This window comes from Phalacrocorax aristotelis, chromosome 2 (genome assembly GCF_949628215.1).
Source record: "Phalacrocorax aristotelis chromosome 2, bGulAri2.1, whole genome shotgun sequence".
NCBI lineage: Eukaryota > Metazoa > Chordata > Aves > Suliformes > Phalacrocoracidae > Phalacrocorax > Phalacrocorax aristotelis.
In genome coordinates, this window is record NC_134277.1 from 19,227,970 (window position 1) to 19,246,169 (window position 18,200).

General features: G+C 41.0%; 1 protein-coding gene across 2 annotated transcripts in view; it reads right to left on the bottom strand.

The window, feature by feature from the left end:
* GPR158 (G protein-coupled receptor 158) overlaps nt 1–18,200 on the bottom strand; it is a 207,316-nt gene that overhangs the window by 48,814 nt on the left and 140,302 nt on the right. For both annotated transcript variants that reach the window (XM_075082627.1, XM_075082626.1), the window contains exon 6: nt 4,749–4,858. In XM_075082627.1, coding sequence (XP_074938728.1) covers nt 4,749–4,858 — 110 coding nt within the window. The remainder of the gene's footprint in view (nt 1–4,748; nt 4,859–18,200) is intronic.

Here is an 18,200-nt window from a genome sequence, read left to right on the forward strand (position 1 = left end):
GAGACATCACTACAAGAAAATAAAGCTGATAGTGAGGTGACAGTAATGCAGGAAGTGTCTTTTTTAATCCTTACAGTTTCTGCACTGCTGCTGGCTCTGATATTCAAAGCAGCATCATGGAACTCTCGCATGAACAAAAAGAGAAGAGGCAGAACGGGGAGCTATGGTTGCAAGAGCATCAGAGAGGTATGACAGATGCCCCCAACGCTTTAACCAACCTAGCCGTAGTTTGGTACAGGCTCCAATAAAGCCCTGAGCTGTAGCCAGGCCAAGAACTCTTCTAGTTCCAATCTGGTCTTTGAAAACCCACAAAAGAGCAGAGTGACACAGTGAGCATCAATGCATATGAGCTTGGAACACCAATCGTGATAAACACGTGAACAGCAGGTGGCTTCTCCACGACTCATTTATCAAGGAACAAAGAAAGTTGTGGGTGCAAGGAGTCTCATGCCTATCTTTCCCATCGCGTGTGATTTGACTATGAGCCAACCACTTTATTCCATAAATATGACAGCCTAAGTGAGCCGCCTTTGAGCTGTCCCTGCTAGGCAGTGTGGCTGCATGGCAGTGATCTCTCCTTGAGATGGGGCACCTCTCAAGGTTGTTCCTTGAGGCAGAAAGACATTTTACCAGGAGCAGATCTTTGGTAAGCAACTGATATCATGCATAACCTTGTAGTGTGGTAACTTTGCTTTGTGTCTTCGTAATTTTGAATCGTCATTCACATGACCATGCCATACAGTAATAGAGTGAACCTTGCCATCAAACTTTGTTAAGTTGTGCTTTTACAACATCACATTAAAACCACTTTTGCCTTTGACAGTGGTTCTTTAAGCAACTTGAATCACTCATTTTTGACAAGAGGCATAGAGCTCCAGCAGTCCACAGCAATAGGTGTATGGCTGTGAGCCCTTCTCTGCCAAGCACTGGCAAATTTTTGAAGCTTCTTGAGTTAATTTTTCTTGTAGAATAGAAACTGGCAGTACAAAACAAGTATCTTCTCAATTCAGGATGTTTATTTTCAGAAGTCCAGCTGCCCTTCTTCCTGAACCCAGAACGATAATAAGTAGTGCTCAGGCAACTCCGTTCAGCCAAGGCTTCAGACCCTCCACTCTGCACTCTGCACTCCCTCTCCACTCTGCACTACTGAGGCCACATATGGAGTGCTGTGTCCAGTTCCGGGCCCCCCAGTTCAAGAAGGATGTGAAACTGCTCAAGCAAGTCCAGTGGAGAGTGACAAAGATGATCAGGGGGCTGGAGCATCTCCTCTATGAGGAAAGGCTGAGAGACTTGGGTTTGTTTAGCCTGGAGAAGAGAAGACTGAGGGGGGATTTCATCAATACCTATAAATGTCTAAAGGGTGGGTGTCAGGGCGATGGGACTGGGCTCTTTTCAATAGTGCCCAATGACAGGACAAGGGTCAATGGGCACAAGTTGGAACACAGGAAGTTCCACCTAAACATGAGGAAAAACCTCTTTCCTGTGAGGGTCCCAGAGCAGTGGCACAGGCTGCCCAGGGAGGCTGTGGAGTCTCCTTCTCTGGAGACATTCAAAACCCGCCTGGACGTATTCCTGTGCCCCCTGCTCTGGGTGTGCCTGCTCAAGCAGGGGCATTGGACAAGATGATCTCCAGAGGTCCCTTCCAACCCTACCGTTCTGTGATTCTGTAACCTGGTCATGAAATACAGGGCTTGAAAAGGACGCAGAAAGTCTTCAGTCACAGAAATATACTGAAAGATGCAACATCAGCAGCCCTTTTAAACCCAAATGGTTAAATTTGAAACATCATTATTTCTTGAGAGAATTATTTTGAAGAATTCATTGTTGAGGAAAGTACTGAGTTTTCTGTTCACGGCTCTACAGGTAGATTTCTTAAATTAAGCTTATTTCCTCACTCCCATCCTTCCACCCCCATAAACATCAGCTCATTATTTTAAAAATGCACAGGGAATAAGAAAGAGGCAATTTAAGATGAGGCACTGTAGAAATTGACTGTGACGGGTGTTCAAAGAATGAATCAGTACAACTTCTCTGTTCTTTTACTCTTCCTTAAGCATCTGCTTTTGGCTACTTTGCTGGTTTCTCCTTGATGCTTGACCCTAACAAAGTCTCAAAGACCTCCTTGGGAAGTGGGGAGCTAAAGTCACAAAGAAAAAAAAAATGTTTCCAGTGCCTCCTACCTGGCTTTGGATAACCTTCATGCTCCAGTGCTACTCAAAGCACCTCATTTGTTGAGAAATACAGCTTTGGACTTTCTGGTTATCATTAACAGCTGCTTTTACACAATACTGGTTTTCCCATTAAACTTACAAAAATCACAAGTTCCTTGCTAGCAATCAGCTTTTCCCCCAGGCAAGACACAGGCTATGTGCAGGAGGGAACCAGTGCTTGTCATGAGTATTTGTGGTGTCTGCAGTAAGCCACTCTTCAAACCTGCGGTGACTGTGGATTAAATTAGATCTGCCAAAAGTTTCTACCAAATTTCTACTAGCATCATATTATTCTTAATTAGCATAACTGTTGTAAATGTATATAATAAAACATATATCTAGCCTGACTCAGTCTTTTGCAAGGCATGCTCCCTGACTGAAATACTCAGTGCTAAAAAATGATGACAATATCATGAATGTAGGAAAGGAATGGTCAGTAAACCTGGGTGGAAAACATAGATAGATTCCTAGAGAGAGTAATTCTACATTCATATAGGAAATAGGGGTTTTTTATCATCATGTCTCACAAAGAAATGTAGAATTATTCAGGTTGGAATCACTCAGAAGGTCTTCCAGTGCTCAAAGCAGGCTTAACACTGAATCCGGACCAGGTTGCTCAGGGTTTTATCCAGCTGGGTCTTGAAAACCTCCAGGGGTGGAAATTCACAACCTCATAGGCAACCTGTTCCACTGCTTAATTACCCTGATAGTGAAAATGTCTTCCTTGTATAACGTTGACTCTGATGCTAATTTATATTGTATAAACTTGAATTCTCCTATTTCAATTTGTCATTGTCCTTTGGTCTCCCAATACACATCACTGTAAAAAGCATGGCTCCATCTTCTCAGTAACCTCCTTGTAGGTGTCAGATATCTGCTGTTAGGTCCCTCCAATACCATCTCTTCCTCAGGCTGAACAAGTCTTGTTCCCTCAACCTCTCCTTGCAGGGCAAATGCTCCAAGCCCTGACCATCTTGATGGCCTTTCACTGAACTCACTCAAATTCACTGATGTCTTGGGGGAGTCCAAAACTTGACACAGCATTGTGGATATGCCCTAAGGTGTACCAAGTAAAGGAGAATAATCACTTCCCTCAATCTTCTGGCTGCACTCCTGTTGATATGGTCCAGTCTGCTGTTAGCTTTCATTGTATTGTGCTGATCAAGGATGAGGATTTGGTTCACTCTTGGTTTCTTGTTTAATCTTGGTCCCATTTGCTGAGCCTGTCAGCACAGGTGCCAAGTAACACCAAACAGCTGAATGAGCAAAGCAGAAGTGCAAGATTTTCTGGTGAATTTTGCAGCCTGTCCTCACTTCATGTAAATGGAAGATCATCTCCCCTGTCAGGATATTGCTTTCTCACACCATATAAAATAATATAAACAACCTGTTAGGGTAGCAGAACTGCAATGATGATGTGAGCCTTCCAATAGTCTTAGGTTGTTTCTCTATTTATCTGACCTATAGATAACAAACAACCCAAGCATTTCTATAGTGCTCTAGTTGTTATTCTTTTTGCATCAGAAATTGTGCAACCCAGAAAATACAGAAAATGAGGGTGAGGGATTTTCTGGATGGATTTCAATGTGAAGATGTGGCCAGACACAGTATTATGCAGTCAGAGTTTACCAGCCAAAGTGTACACTTGTAACCGGGGACACAAACGAAAGGGAACTGTAAGAGGTGGCTCTATTTCAGTGGGAAAGCAGGGTTTTCCACCTAAAATGTGACAAGCCAATACAGCAACGTGAAACATAAGATATCATCAGTCCTCATTGAGTTTACGAGCATAATATCAAAATTCCCTTATCTAATATGCCAATATTGTAATGAAACTAAGATAAAAAGATTAGCAAGCCTACTTCATCCGAGATGTCTGAATACCAATATATGCATACTGCATTTCTCTTTGCTTCAATAAAAATAGTTATAGAATGTATCAGTAATTTTTTCACTAAAGTTTAGAGAGCAAAAAGCATTAGGATTTCATCAAGCATAGCCAGAAAAACCTGTGTGCTGGCAGGCACAGATGCTCATCAAGTGTGCAGCCTGTTTGCTGTGATTGCCTGAAGAAAGCAGCCCCTGACTTATGACCCATAAGTAAATACAGTAAGTATATACACCATAGTGTACTATCTTACCCACCATTGCTCTACCTAAACACTTAGAAAGAATGTCTCTATGAACACTTCACAGGAAAACTTTTGAACACTTTTGAACACTCTACAAACACTTCTGTATTTTCCTATATCCAGGTAAAATATATTCACCTTCTGTGAAAAGGGGTTCTTGCATAATTTTACATCTAACATATATATTTTTCATCAAATCCTGCCTGCATTCATGGATCTCTACTGGGATTAGTAGCATATAATTCAAGCAGGAATTTTGAGCAGGAATAGTGAGAAGAAATACACAGTGGTTTTAAAAATCAGAAGTGGCGCTTGTTTATGATAATATTTGCAGCTCTTCCATCTAAGTACCCACACAGATTGCACATACTCCCACAGAGATGGAAATTAATAATATGTGAAATACCTGTGCAGCTTGAGCGTCACAGTTCCATAAACAGTAGCAAAGCCCAGAAGACGAACCCATCTTAGGAGAACACAGCGAAATACACTTGGCTCAAAATACAAAATGACAACCTATAGAATAGAAAGATAGAGAGCTTCAGTACCTCTTTAATGTGAAAGTAGTTCTTCATTCAAATGCAGAATAGTTGCAAAATGGGACAGCAGACATATTTCGGCTCATACTGCTGTATATTTAGATTTTCTAGTAAAGTGATGGGATGATCAGATCAACCAGCTGGCACAGTTCTAGGCACCAACTCCTTTTGAAGGGAGCTGGCAAAAGTCCTGTGACAGACTGTGAAGTGACAACACTTTCAAATGCAATTCAACTGACTTTTCTTAACCGAGTGAAAACATGTACCCAGAGAAGAGGATAGAACAGACAAGGACATTCTCCTTGAGCTATTCCAGTAATATGCAGCTGGCCTAATTCTGTTTTGAGGGACTGTATTTACTAGGTTACACTTCAAAGTCACTCCTTCTAATAAACCTAGCAAAATGACAGCTGCTCATTTTTCTCTGCCAACTATTCTGCCACACTAAAAATGAGTGCACTAGCCTCTCTCTGTCCAAAACCCAAAAATCTTGACATTATACTTGACTCTTTCTTATTCTTCCCCATATATTTCCCCTAAGCCATACCAAATCTCCCTATGCAACACAACTTTTTTAACAAAAATAACCGTTTTGTTCACTTACAGATTTCTATAAACACAACAACAGAAGCGTCCTACTGGCCTTTTGCTCTAACAAGTACCATGCATGAGGACAACACTCAATAAACAGTGACATAAAGCTACTTCTGCAGATATAGGGTATATAAAAGCATCATTAGCAAGTAAAATGCCACCCTCACCTAAAACAGGGCTGCTCAAATGGTGGACTCAGTCATGACCTGAACCATAAGTCCATTTCATCTTGTTCCAACAGATGTTGTCCCTGGTGTCTTGAGGGATGATCCTATACTCCTTCCCACTTGCCTGGCCCCACCAAAGCCTGCTGGCCCAGGGATTCGGCTGTACACTGCCCTTACCCCACCGGCAGACCCTGCTTGGTCCAGCAAAGCTAGATCAAGTGTATCCCACCTGTTTGATCAGAATCTGGTAAAAAGACCCAATGTACTGTAGTACAAATGAATTGGGTAATGCTGGTCTAGAGAAAGAAAGCACTGAAACATTTCAGGCCATCTGCCACAGCTTCATTTAGAGTCAGTACGCTCTGGCAGTAGAGGTACTATTGTGCCTACCGGCTGCCACATGGTATTATTTTCCTAAGTAAATGCTTTTCTATGTGGGAATTCAAGCCCAGGATATTGGCCAAAAGCCCAGGACTATGTCCTTTGGGTGACATAGACATATTTAGGAGAGTGGGGGCAAAAGTGGCAGACATGTGGGCTGAGAGAGATAGAAGCTGCTGTGCTTTGCTGGCATGTGTTTTTACAGCAGAATCAAGCTATTTCTTTAAAAAATATGGTTTGTTGAATCAAAGAAATTTAATCTGCTTTTTTCACTGTTATTGGACTGACATGTTTCAAGGTAGACATTTTCTGGGAATCTGACAAATTTTATGTGTAGGGAAGGGAACAGCATGCAGTAAAAGGCCTACTTCTCCTTGGAAAATCAGTTAGAAAACTAAAATGTATCCACACATGCATGAACACACTTGTGTAAATAGAGCATCCAGCAAGAAGTTTCTCAGAAAGACCTGAACGATAGCAGTGACCTCTTATCCTAATATACACATTAGGACAGTTGCAGGACCAGAGCAAAGTCTGTAGCAGTAACCTGCCTCCTGACGTTTGCCAGAGGGTAGAAAACACCCTGTTTCATCTTTGATTCTTTCAAACTAGAAACACAATGCCAAAAAGGACTGGTATGCAGACTCCAAACATTTCAAAGTTGATCTGAAAGCAGAATTTTTCAGGTGATTGAAATGGGGAGGTCTGAAAAATTTCCAGGCACAAACTTTTCTGAACAAGGGCAACAGCTCTCTTTGCCATGAAATCTGACACAGCAATTTTATCTGCAGTTGCCTGTTGAAATATTAACTGCTTGTGACTAGAAAATCTCATTGATTTGTATGAGCTGCTGAGGCATTTGGCTAGCTATCAACCAAGAAAACACCCCTTCCAATGCAGCATGGTGAGAGCTGGCATGTGGCAGCTCACCATGAAGACTGCAGAGGCAAGGTGCTGTTGGCAGAAACTGTTCATATTTCCCCATTTGAATGCAGACGCATTTGAGCTACTCCGTTACCCAGTGGTCAAGTACACTGTGGAACCTCTCAAAGACTTGATCCAAGTTTGATTCCCTTTTAGGTCTTTCGAAAATCTCTTCTTATGTTTGTATGATGGAGAAAAGTTGCAATGCCCTCCCAAGGGCCAATATCCACTTCTACCTCTTCTTCCATAACTTGCATGTGGTGTGGCGTGGACCAAGGCTTTGAACAGCAAGAATTGCTATAGTTATGTTTTGCTTGCTTCTTAGGCTTTCCAAAAGTTTATTCTAAGAATATGTCCTTCCCACCAGGGTTCCCTGGGATGTCCCTGGGATGTTGACTGCCACCTCTAAGCTTCTGTCAGCATAAAGTCTCTTACAATCTCAGTGAATTTTAGGGGCACAGTTTTAAAATTGAGTAATCTTTAATGGATTGGAGCCAAGGGGCTACAGAAACATTACCCTGGAAGCTCAGTACACCAAAAGCCATGCTCAAGTTTTTAATCTTAGTGGAATCACATTCTTGCAAAGAATATATATCTGGTGAAAAGTGGTTGCTGCACTCCATCCCTCACTCTTCCTAGCTAAAAAACCCAAACAAAACAAGAAACAAACACAGAAGAGTCTTGGTTTTGTTTCATATCAGCCTCTTCTACCTTCTGGTTACCAAAACCCCCATTCCCTACTGTTCTTCCCATATATAAGCCTTCCTTAAAGTGACTAACAATATGCAGCAATAGGTTGTTGAGCTCCGAGCTAGGAGAGCAGGATGAACACAGGATTCACCCACATACCCAGGTAGCTTTGAAGGGAACAAGGGAATCCCTCTGCAGTTCTAAAGGACTACTCTGCCCATCAAAAATCTAACAATAATTCATTTCCCCTTTTTTCTTTTATAATGCATTAGACCATGACAGCAGCATAAATCTCATTTATAATGCTTAGAGGTTTTGCTGATGGATGTCACAGAACCTATTTACTGTACATAAGGAAAAGTGATATCCTCTGTTTTGCCAGCTCCTGAAATCCATTTAAATACTAGACACCAGTTTCTGTTTCTTAAGCAACAAAGATCTGGGGAAAAAATATTTGGAAACCAGAAGAAGAGAAACCAGACAGTGCCTGTTTTTTGTACCAGTTACTGCAGGCGTGTGTGAGACTTCATAAACTGTGGCTCATCTTTGTCATTTGGACAAATGCATTGAGATGTTTGCTTTTAACCTCAACACGTTTTAAGCTATTATTACCCTTGCCCAAACATTGTCCCAGTAGTCACGCTACCACTTGTGGAGTCAGAGATGAAAAGACTTTCTAAGGTCGCCAGCTGACAAGTATGTTTAGAGCTGGAGAATTACAGACATGGAAGAGAGACTTAGCTTGCTGACACGGTGTTCAGCCAGCTCAGTTATTCAGTTGACATGATGAACAAGCACACACGCTCTCTAAAGGCAATGGCTAAAGTAAATAAAGGTACCTCGCCTACTATGGCAAATTTTTGTTATCAAGACAGATAGGACAGTAAAAGTGCAAAGAGAACTGAAATTGAATACTGAATGTTTGAAAGTATAACAGACATGGCCCTCACAAAAAATGAGCAAGTATTGAGTTTTCTAGCCTCAGTGCCATTGCTTCTTAAAATATATACAGCATCTAGAAAGATTCTTTAAAAGGAGGAACAAAATCAGAACTCTATAATGTTAATAGTGAGCAATACTTCTGTGCAACACAAAATATTCTTTTGGTTTTTAGATTAACTTTACTGTGCACATTATAAAATGATTAATTTTGCCCTTCACCTTGGAGAAGATGGAAGAGGGAATGGGCAATGCCATAATGCCTCAAAAGATCAGAAGTCAAAGAACAAATATTTTAAAAAATACATGGAATCACCAGTGCTAAAAATCCTAAACCTAAACGTGAAAAATTTTGAGCAGGACCTTAACTCAAAAAAATCCAAATCATTCAATTTTGAACTCGTCTTATTTTTGCCCTCAGTTGTAGACTCACAGAACAGTTTGGTTTGGAAGGGACCTTTAAAGATCATCTAGTTCCTGGTGCCATGGGCAGGGATGTTATCCATGTTAGATACATGGAAACAAGACACAGACCTTTAAATTTGAGCATCAGCATCATCTGGTTATGGACCCAAGGTGAAAGCGACCTACCTTAGACAAAAGTGATACAAAAATATTAATTTTTTTCTCATTTTCAAATAACCAAATCTCTCTTAAAATTGTGCCCAGTTAACCCAAAAACCTTTACAGGAAAACTACTTATGTTTTTTAACTTCAGAATTTGCTGCAAGTACTCTGCACAGCTCAATGCAGGACATGATGCAGCCATTTAAGATAATGCCTTTTGGGCTAATTCCATTAACAAGCATCTAGGAGATACTGTGAAGAGATCCATCCGATCTGTTCCATTGCCCAACACCATCTGCCTTTGCCTGCCTGCAATAGCTGTCTTGGGCTGTCTCTAGGCAATTGTGCTACAGAACGAGCCATCAGATGCTTCCTCCCAGCATCCTGCTGTGCTTTGAGATGGGCAGTCTTCCTTCTTCTGCCATGTTTCAGTAGTTTCCTTGAACACATAAAATATCCTTCAGGGTGACCTAGTACATCAAGTCACCTATTAATGCTTAAGTCCTAATACCGAGAAGGGATTTCCCACAACAGAGATGCTGTTTGCAATGTTAGATAGGCTTGCCATCCAAACTCATAACTGTCTGGCACTATGCTTTCTAGAAAAGGGACCAATCCACTTTTATGTGGGCACATTGCCATCTTAACAGATGGGCATGAATGAAGGCATTCATGAGCCTGTGTACACTATGGGCACCACATACCACTGTTAGAAACATGATTCACAGCTCAGAGCATCTGCTTAAATATTAGTGAATGCATAACTCATTATCCAATCCTGTACTACCAACAAATATTTCCGGTGTAACTACACAAAACATTTTAGAGGTATGATAATAGCTGAATATATACTTAAGCTAATTATATAAGAACACTTCTCTCCATCTCTATCCCTTTTTTTTTTAAACCACATGTGCTTTTTAAGCCGTAACATTTTACTGTAATAGGCCTATGGACACACGGTACCATCAAACCCTGTTATCCTTGAAAATCTCACAGTTTTAAAGGGGAGTTGTGCTGGATCACTAGCTTGATGCCACTATAAAGCACACAGTTGCTGCAAGAAATGACAGTAGGTTTTATTCTTGCCTCCGAATTGGAACTGAATCAACACCCCAGTACACAGCACTGGAGGCACTCTGCTGCTGGGGGAAATACATTTCAGACAAGATGTATGTCAAAGTCAAAATACTTACGGCCATTTATGATCTTTTGTGTTTCTTCATAAATGAAGACAAGTTCTTCCTAGCCGCCCACACAAAGTCCAGCTTGAAATTCTGCCTACTGAAATCCTCTTTTCCCTCCCACTATACTTTCATTTGTAGATAGGTCTTCTCCATCACCTGCCTTAAAACATATATTAAACCTCTGACTGTATTTCAGCAAACAGAGATCTTGTCTGTAAAGTGTTTTGGAAGTCTATGATGCAGTATAAGTGCATATCCACCAGCACTAGTGTAAAACACAGGGACAGACTGCTAGAACTTGATTCACCAGAATGCTTTGCTATCACTAAGTTTTATTATGCTTTGGATTCATCCCCATCAGGCAGTAACAGCACATCTCTAAAGCTCTTTATGGAACATATTTTTTACAGTGGAGCTCATTTAGCCTCCTGGGAGATTTATCTGGTGATTAAGCAAACAGAACCTTCAAGATCATTCTGATTTGACACAAGACTGCATACATAGAATGCTTTTTTATTGATACATCTTCAATTATTTTCCCTCTTCTTTTTTTTCTGTTCATAAGGCAGACCTCATCTAACGGTTGACGGGGCATCTCTGAAGAGGTTATTTTGCAGAAAATACAAATCCACATGACTTCCAAGATGCTGTCACGTCTTTCCTCCAATTTGAAGAGAAGAAGTGGTATGTCACAGATCCTATCAGCTCTGGAAATATTCATTTATAAGTGACCTGAACACATGACAAGAAAATACATTTATTTGCCATAAATTCTAGCCTCTACTTAGAGTTACTAATGATCCAACGTCACTATTCCTGTTTACATTGGCTTAATGAATAGTATTCTAAAGTCAAGTAATAAAAACTTAAGATATAATCTGCAATGTCTTTAAAAAGAGACATGCTTGCACTCTGTAAACTGATTTGTTCACAACAAATGAAGTGTTATGCCCAACAAAGCCCACACAGTAGAGAAGGACATTCTGGAGTTTTTTCCTAATAATGGCTAAAAAGTTGTTAGAAAGACATTCCTTAGCTTATGAGAGACATAAATTGACACCCTGGCCGAATCAGTTATAAATGCTAAGGACTGTAGGATTCCCCAAGGGTGAATTTACATCCAGGAAAAGAAAGGCGATACAAAGAAAGATGACACACTAAGTCTGCATCCTTCTGGGGGAAAGAAAAGCATAAGAACTAGTATTACCAAAACGACTAGACCCCTGATACAGCCAGCTGTGGGAACCATCCAGGGAACTGAAGAGAAACAGAAATCACAGAATCACAGAATGGTAAGGGTTGGAGGGGACCTCTGGAGATCATCTTGTCCAAGCCCCCTGCTTGAGCAGGGACACCCAGGGCAGGGGGCACAGGAACGCATCCAGGCAGGTTTTGAATATTTCCGGAGAAGGAGACTCCACAGCCTCCCTGGGCAGCCTGTGCCACTGCTCTGCCACCCTCACAGGAAAGAAGTTTTTTCTCATATTTAAGTGGAATTTCCTGTGTTCGAACTTGTGCCCATTGCCCCTTGTCCTGTCATTGGGCACCACTGAAAAGAGTCTGGCCCCATCCTCTTGACACCCACCCTTTAGATATTTATAAGCATTGATAAGATCCCCCCTCAGCCTTCTCTTCTCCAGGCTAAACAAACCCAGGTCTCTCAGCCTCTCCTCATAAGGGAGATGCTCCAGTCCCTGGGTTGTCTTCGTAGCTCTCTGCTGGACTCTATCCAGTAGTTCCCTGTCTGTCTTGAACTGGGGAGCCCAGAACTGGACACAGTACTCCATATGTGGCCTCAGTAGTGCAGAGTGGAGAGGGAGGATAACCTCCCTCGACCTGCTGGTCACACTCCTTTTAATGCAGCCCAGGATACCATTGGCCTTCTTGGCCACAAGGGCACAGTGCTGGCTCAGGGTCATTAGCTTGAAACCAAACTAAATCAAGAAATGGGTTATCACATACATTCTCCCTATCTAGCTCCAAACACAGAAATTATTGCCTAGCTTTTCACTGTAATAGAAGAAACTATTTAACTGTAAACTTCTCAAATACAAAGAGAGATTTCCATGGCGCTGGCCCAGGGAGTGGTGATCCTAAAACAGTAAAACATGGTCATTTAGGAAGTAATAGGTCTCCTAGCCTAAGAGCCTAATAGGCACTGAGCTGCTGGAGGTGGCAAATGCATGTTGGGGGCAAACGTTTGCCCATGAAAGGTGTCTTCCTGACCACTGTGAGTTATTGGATGCTTCTGCAGTATCCAGTACAAGACAGGGAGAAGGTCTGAAGCTCAGAAGTTCACTTGAGACCATGACAAGGTGTCGAACAATGAATAAAATACCTAACACTGAAGAAAAAAAATCTGTATGATAGCTCTAATTACATCCCATCTTAAGAGAAAATGAAATCAGAATTGTATAATACTCTTTACTTGTTCTCATTCAAATGTATTTCTGCTCCACCGCTGCCATAAAGCAAAAGAAGCAATTAAATACTCCTCAGAGAATCCAAAAAGAAATGGGCTTGGTTGGACCAATGGATCTTCTTATCCATCTGCTTTGATGTGCCAGTTATTTCTCCATCTTTGGTATGTATGTATCCCTCATACATATGTTGGCTCACTTCTGACAGCCTCACATCCTTTAATACAGTTACCCTAACAGCAGCCTGAACAGCCTCAGAAGTCAGTCCCTGAGGGCTTTAGAGTTGGCTGATCTCAGCAGTTCAGAGACTTCAAGCTGGCCAGATGTGGATTTGGCTGGATGTCAGAAGTTTCCACTAAAATCAACACATTACCACAGAAGGTTTAAAATCTGTTTAAACAAGATTTTTAAAAACAGAAACAACTGTTGCGTTTGAAAATTTAAAGCCCACCAGAATCAATGTAGCTAACTGTGCACAGAGGAAAAATGTTTTTCCTGATTCATGCAGGTCACCACCTGCAGCCTTGAGGCACAAAATTGATGTATAGTCATTGATCTGATTTTAAAGATACTTAGAAGCTAGCCAGGTAGTTAGGAGCCTTTGACTTCACTAAAAAGCAACTACCTAAATATTTTAAAAATGTCTGGCTCCCTGTCCTCAAAAAGCCCTGCAAGTGTCAAGAGCAGTGTAGATCACATTGACACTCTGCACTCTTTCATACGATGTTTCTCTTCCTAAACTTATACACAAAGGCCTTGGCTTACTTTCCCATGAAATATTGAAATATATGTGAAAATGGGGGGTTCCTGATCAAGCAAATGGTCAGGTTTTAAGTGGAGATGATTAGAAATGCTCTGCCAGCAGCAGCACTAAAAGCAAAGATAAGCAGGTGGGACATTCAGGGCTCCAGCCACATGCATGCTAAGGATGAGAAAAAAGCACAGGTGAGGTGTAGAGGAGAAGCTGAGCTCCTTAACCATTTAATACTTCAATTTTTCACGGCTTCATTAAAAAAATGTAATTCAGAAATAATAAAGGTATTTTCATTGGAATGTTTTGTCTAGGCAACAGGTATGTATGCATAGGCACACTTCAAAAATTGTTCACACCAATGCAAAATTATGAAAGTGGAAAATCAAAGGAAGTTTAAAGTCAAAATATTTTCCAATATTTGCTTCCTCTACCAGTTAGCTTTTATAATCCAACTGCTTCTTTAATCTCTTCAAATACATTTTCTTCAATGTGACCTGCCACTTGGGTGATGACAGCATTCAACAAAAAGTCCTAGTTTACCTATTCCGTATGTGGAAAAAATAAAAAATTTTCTTATTGGATGCACTACTACTATCTTTTCTTAAAAAAGATGTGGTCATCCAAGACGCAGAAAAATAAACATATTAAGGAGCTGAAACATCTCAAATGAAAGAGACTGACATCTATCCAGCCCAGTCATTTGCCAAATACTTGACACGTTCTAACAACAGGATTAAGAATATGCTAGTTTCACTTTATGAATAAAGAAGGAGACTATGCAATACAATATTTTATTAAAGACAAAGAAAATCTACCAATTCATTTTAAGACCATGTGTGTGTGATTTTAAGAAAAAGGAGCCTTTTAAAAACGTAATGGTAAAGTAGTCTATATTAAAATAAATCTTGCAAGAGCTGCAGCTAAATCAAGGCATAATAGACTAAATTATTCAGAGCAACTTCCCAAGTATACTTAATGCAAGACACAAGCTCATAAAACACTCACATAGACTTTTGCATTTCATTACTATATGGCTGAATTCCCTACAAATATACAACGCAAAGAAGGGTTTTTATATGAGTATTTTCAAATAGCGACTTCTACTTGGGAAAAACAAAATATGCAGCTATTTAGAGTTCCAAAAATACCTTATCCCCTGGTCTTAATCTAACAAAGCCGGTGAAGTATTTAACATCAAGTTTGTAAGAAAAAACTACCTGATGGTTTAGGTTCTTCAGGAATACCCCCTTCCTGGCTGTGCCCTCTCTGAACATGTTAGGCAGGTTCACAAGCCAAGGTAGGAATTTTGTTGACAACAACTTTTAAGATGGTTGCTTGGAAAAGACAATAGGAACAGAGCAGGTCTTTAAAATATCCTGTTAAAGCACAGCAAAGAGTCAGACATAGAACTCCCCTCCGCAGGACAGTTTTTGTTGGTATTTATTTTGACAAGCAGTAGTTTAGAAAACTTCTCTCCACAAAATACCAGCCAGACATCTCAGTTCAGCCAGCGCTGATTATTTTACTGCAGACATCACTGTTGGAACTATCGACTTTTCATTTTCGGTTTATGTACCTGTGGCAAAAACAGCAGTGGGGACAAGCCAAAGGGCACTGTATGACAAACCTCCAGAGGAAGTGGTGGGAACACTCCACCTCGTAATGTTCCCAAATTAGATGCCCCTCTGGGAAATCTGCTTTAGGTAAACTAAAGCTATTGGCTTCAATAGAGAGGTAATAGGGTGAACTGTGAAAATGAGCAACATACTCTGATGACACGATCTATGATCGCACCAGTCTTAAACTTATATTAACCATACTAAACAAATTATGTCATTAATATAAATAATTAGTTATGGGTAATTAACAAAGTCCAGAAGAAATCAGCCACAGCTGCAAACTCAAAATTCACTCTACAGTGGAAACTTATAGAAATAGGAAAGAAACACTATTTCTCTTCCTACTGACATTCTTATAGTTCTCAAATCACACGATATGAAAGTTGCTCCCTTCCAAAAGCTTGTGAACAGTTTTCTTGCCTAAGAGGTTCAGAGTGCTCACATGCTTTAGTTCTAGTCAAAACAAAATTCTTTTTTAATATACATCCAGACCAGAAAAATATTTATCTGGTGTTGATCAGATATTGATAGAGTATTATGACTTGAGAAATGGAAAGACATTTTAAAAATTTCTAGATTCAAGGCAATCAGGCTTTTCCGAGATTTTCTCTCAGTCACATATGATCTCTAGGTGATTTTTAACAGCATAAATCAGCTCCACTCCTCTCTGCTCCAGTGGGAGCAGAGCAGCCTTCAGAACCAGCCCTCCTCTGTGCAGAGCCTAGGCGCACACACTACAGGTCCGCTTCTCTGGAAACACAGACACACCCATAGGTAAGTCACTACTTACCTTCAGGTGGCTCAGGGACGCTGAAAAGCAGGAGTTCAATAATTGCCTAATAAAGGAGAAGTGAACATGCTAAATGTTATGAGTGGGATTACTCCCATGGTTGCCTGGAAGGGCCAGGCACTGATCTCAGTGAAGGAGGAGACCCTTCTTCTTACATGTTCCGAAAACAACTCTTTGCTTCCAGATTTTCATTAGGAATTTTTCTTCACAGAACTTATATTTTGTGATGTATTTCTGCCATTCTAGTTCTTGAGCATGAATGGAAAAGAAAAAACTCAATCACCTCTATAATTAGAGAACAGCTGAGATTACTGGAAGGACGTTTTCAACAAGAGCAAGTGCAAGGTCCTGCACCTGGAGAGGAACAACCCCAGGCACCAGTACAGGCTGGGGGTTGACCTGCTAGAAACTGGCTCTGCTGAGAAGGACCTGGGAGTGCTGGTGGACAGCAAGCTGACCCTGAGCCAGCACTGTGCCCTTGTGGCCAAGAAGGCCAATGGTATCCTGGGCTGCATTAAAAGGAGTGTGACCAGCAGGTCGAGGGAGGTTATCCTCCCTCTCCACTCTGCACTAGTGAGCCTCACTGCGTGCAGTTCTGGGCTCCCCAGTTCAAGACAGACAGGGAACTACTGGATAGAGTCCAGCAGAGAGCTACGAAGACAATCCAGGGACTGGAGCATCTCCCTTATGAGGAGAGGCTGAGAGACCTGGGTTTGTTTAGCCTGGAGAAGAGAAGGCTGAGGGGGGATCTTATCAATGCTTATAAATATCTAAAGGGTGGGTGTCAAGAGGATGGGGCCAGACTCTTTTCAGTGGTGCCCAACGACAGGACATTGGTGAGGCCACACCTTGAATACTGTGTTCAGTTTTGGGCCCCTCACTACAAGAAAGTCATTGAGGTGCTGGAGCGTGTCCAGAGAAGGGTAACAAAAGCTGGTGAAGGGTCTGGCGACCAAGTGTTATGAGGAGAGTGATAGAGTTAGAACTGTTGTGACTAAAACCTGTTGCTTTGGGGGAGTCAGAAAGGCTCCTAATCAAATTTACAATGACAACATTTGACCTTAGAAAAAGCAGATGTACAAAACCATAAAGATAAGGAACTGCAGAGCAAACACTAAACCAGAACAGACTGTCCCTCAAGGACAGTATATACGTGATCTCAGAACTGGGTTTGCGCAAAAGCAAAAGTTAACTAGAGGACACAGTGAGGAAGAGTATGTCCTTCATCCAGAAACCTCTGATGACCACCAAGAGACACAAACAGGCATGTGCAAAGGACTTTTGCATATGAAATGAGTTCTTGCAAAATCAATGAATATGTATATATTTTATTGGAAAACTAATGAATATGTATGTAAAGCTTGTACAAGTTATGCAACTAACCCTGTGTGGGCACGCACATTAGGAGTGATCCTCTGGGCATCCAGCACTACAATAAAGAATACCTTCTTAATAGTCATTCAGACTATTGAGCCCTGATTTAGGATTTTCACTGCATCAAGAGGTTGAGGAAACTGGGGTTGTTTAGCCTGGAGAAGAGGAGGCTGAGGGAAAACCTTAATGCTCTCTACAATGACCTGAAAGGAGGCTGCAATGAGGTGGGTGTTGGTCTCTTCTCCCAAGTTACTTGTGATAGGACGAGAGGAAATGGCCTCAAGCTGCATCAGGGGAGGTTTAGATTGGATATTAGGAAAAATTTCTTCACTGAAAGAGTGGTCAAGCATTGGAACAGGCTGCCCAGAGAGGTGGTGGAATAACCATCCCTGGAGATGTTCAAAAAACATGTAGACGTGGCACTTCAGGGTATGGTTTAGGAGACATGGTAGCGTTGTGTTGATGGTTGGACTTGATGATCCTAGAGGTCTTTTCCAACTTTAATGATACTATGATTCTATGAAATAGATATCAGGAGACATGAGCCCTACTTATCCACCTGTCAATGAGCTTCAGAGGAGGAAAATATTCTTAAATAAATAAAAGCAGTAAAGAATAAATACTTGGATGGTGCAAAAATTAATACTTTCACAAACTTGGGAGATCCTATAGGCTATAGATATATATTGATACTATGGTGCTGCAGAATTTGATTCTGTTTTTATGAGTATGCGTGTGCCTATGAGTGGACAGTTGTAAATAAAACATAAAACCTTTTTTTTGAGTGTAAGTTCTACATACACAGACATTTCCTAATCCCTTCTCCAGTTGATGTGCATGCATGTGTGTGTTTGTTCATATAAGATTAATCACTTGCTTGTATGAATATTTACATATCTATAAATTTACATAC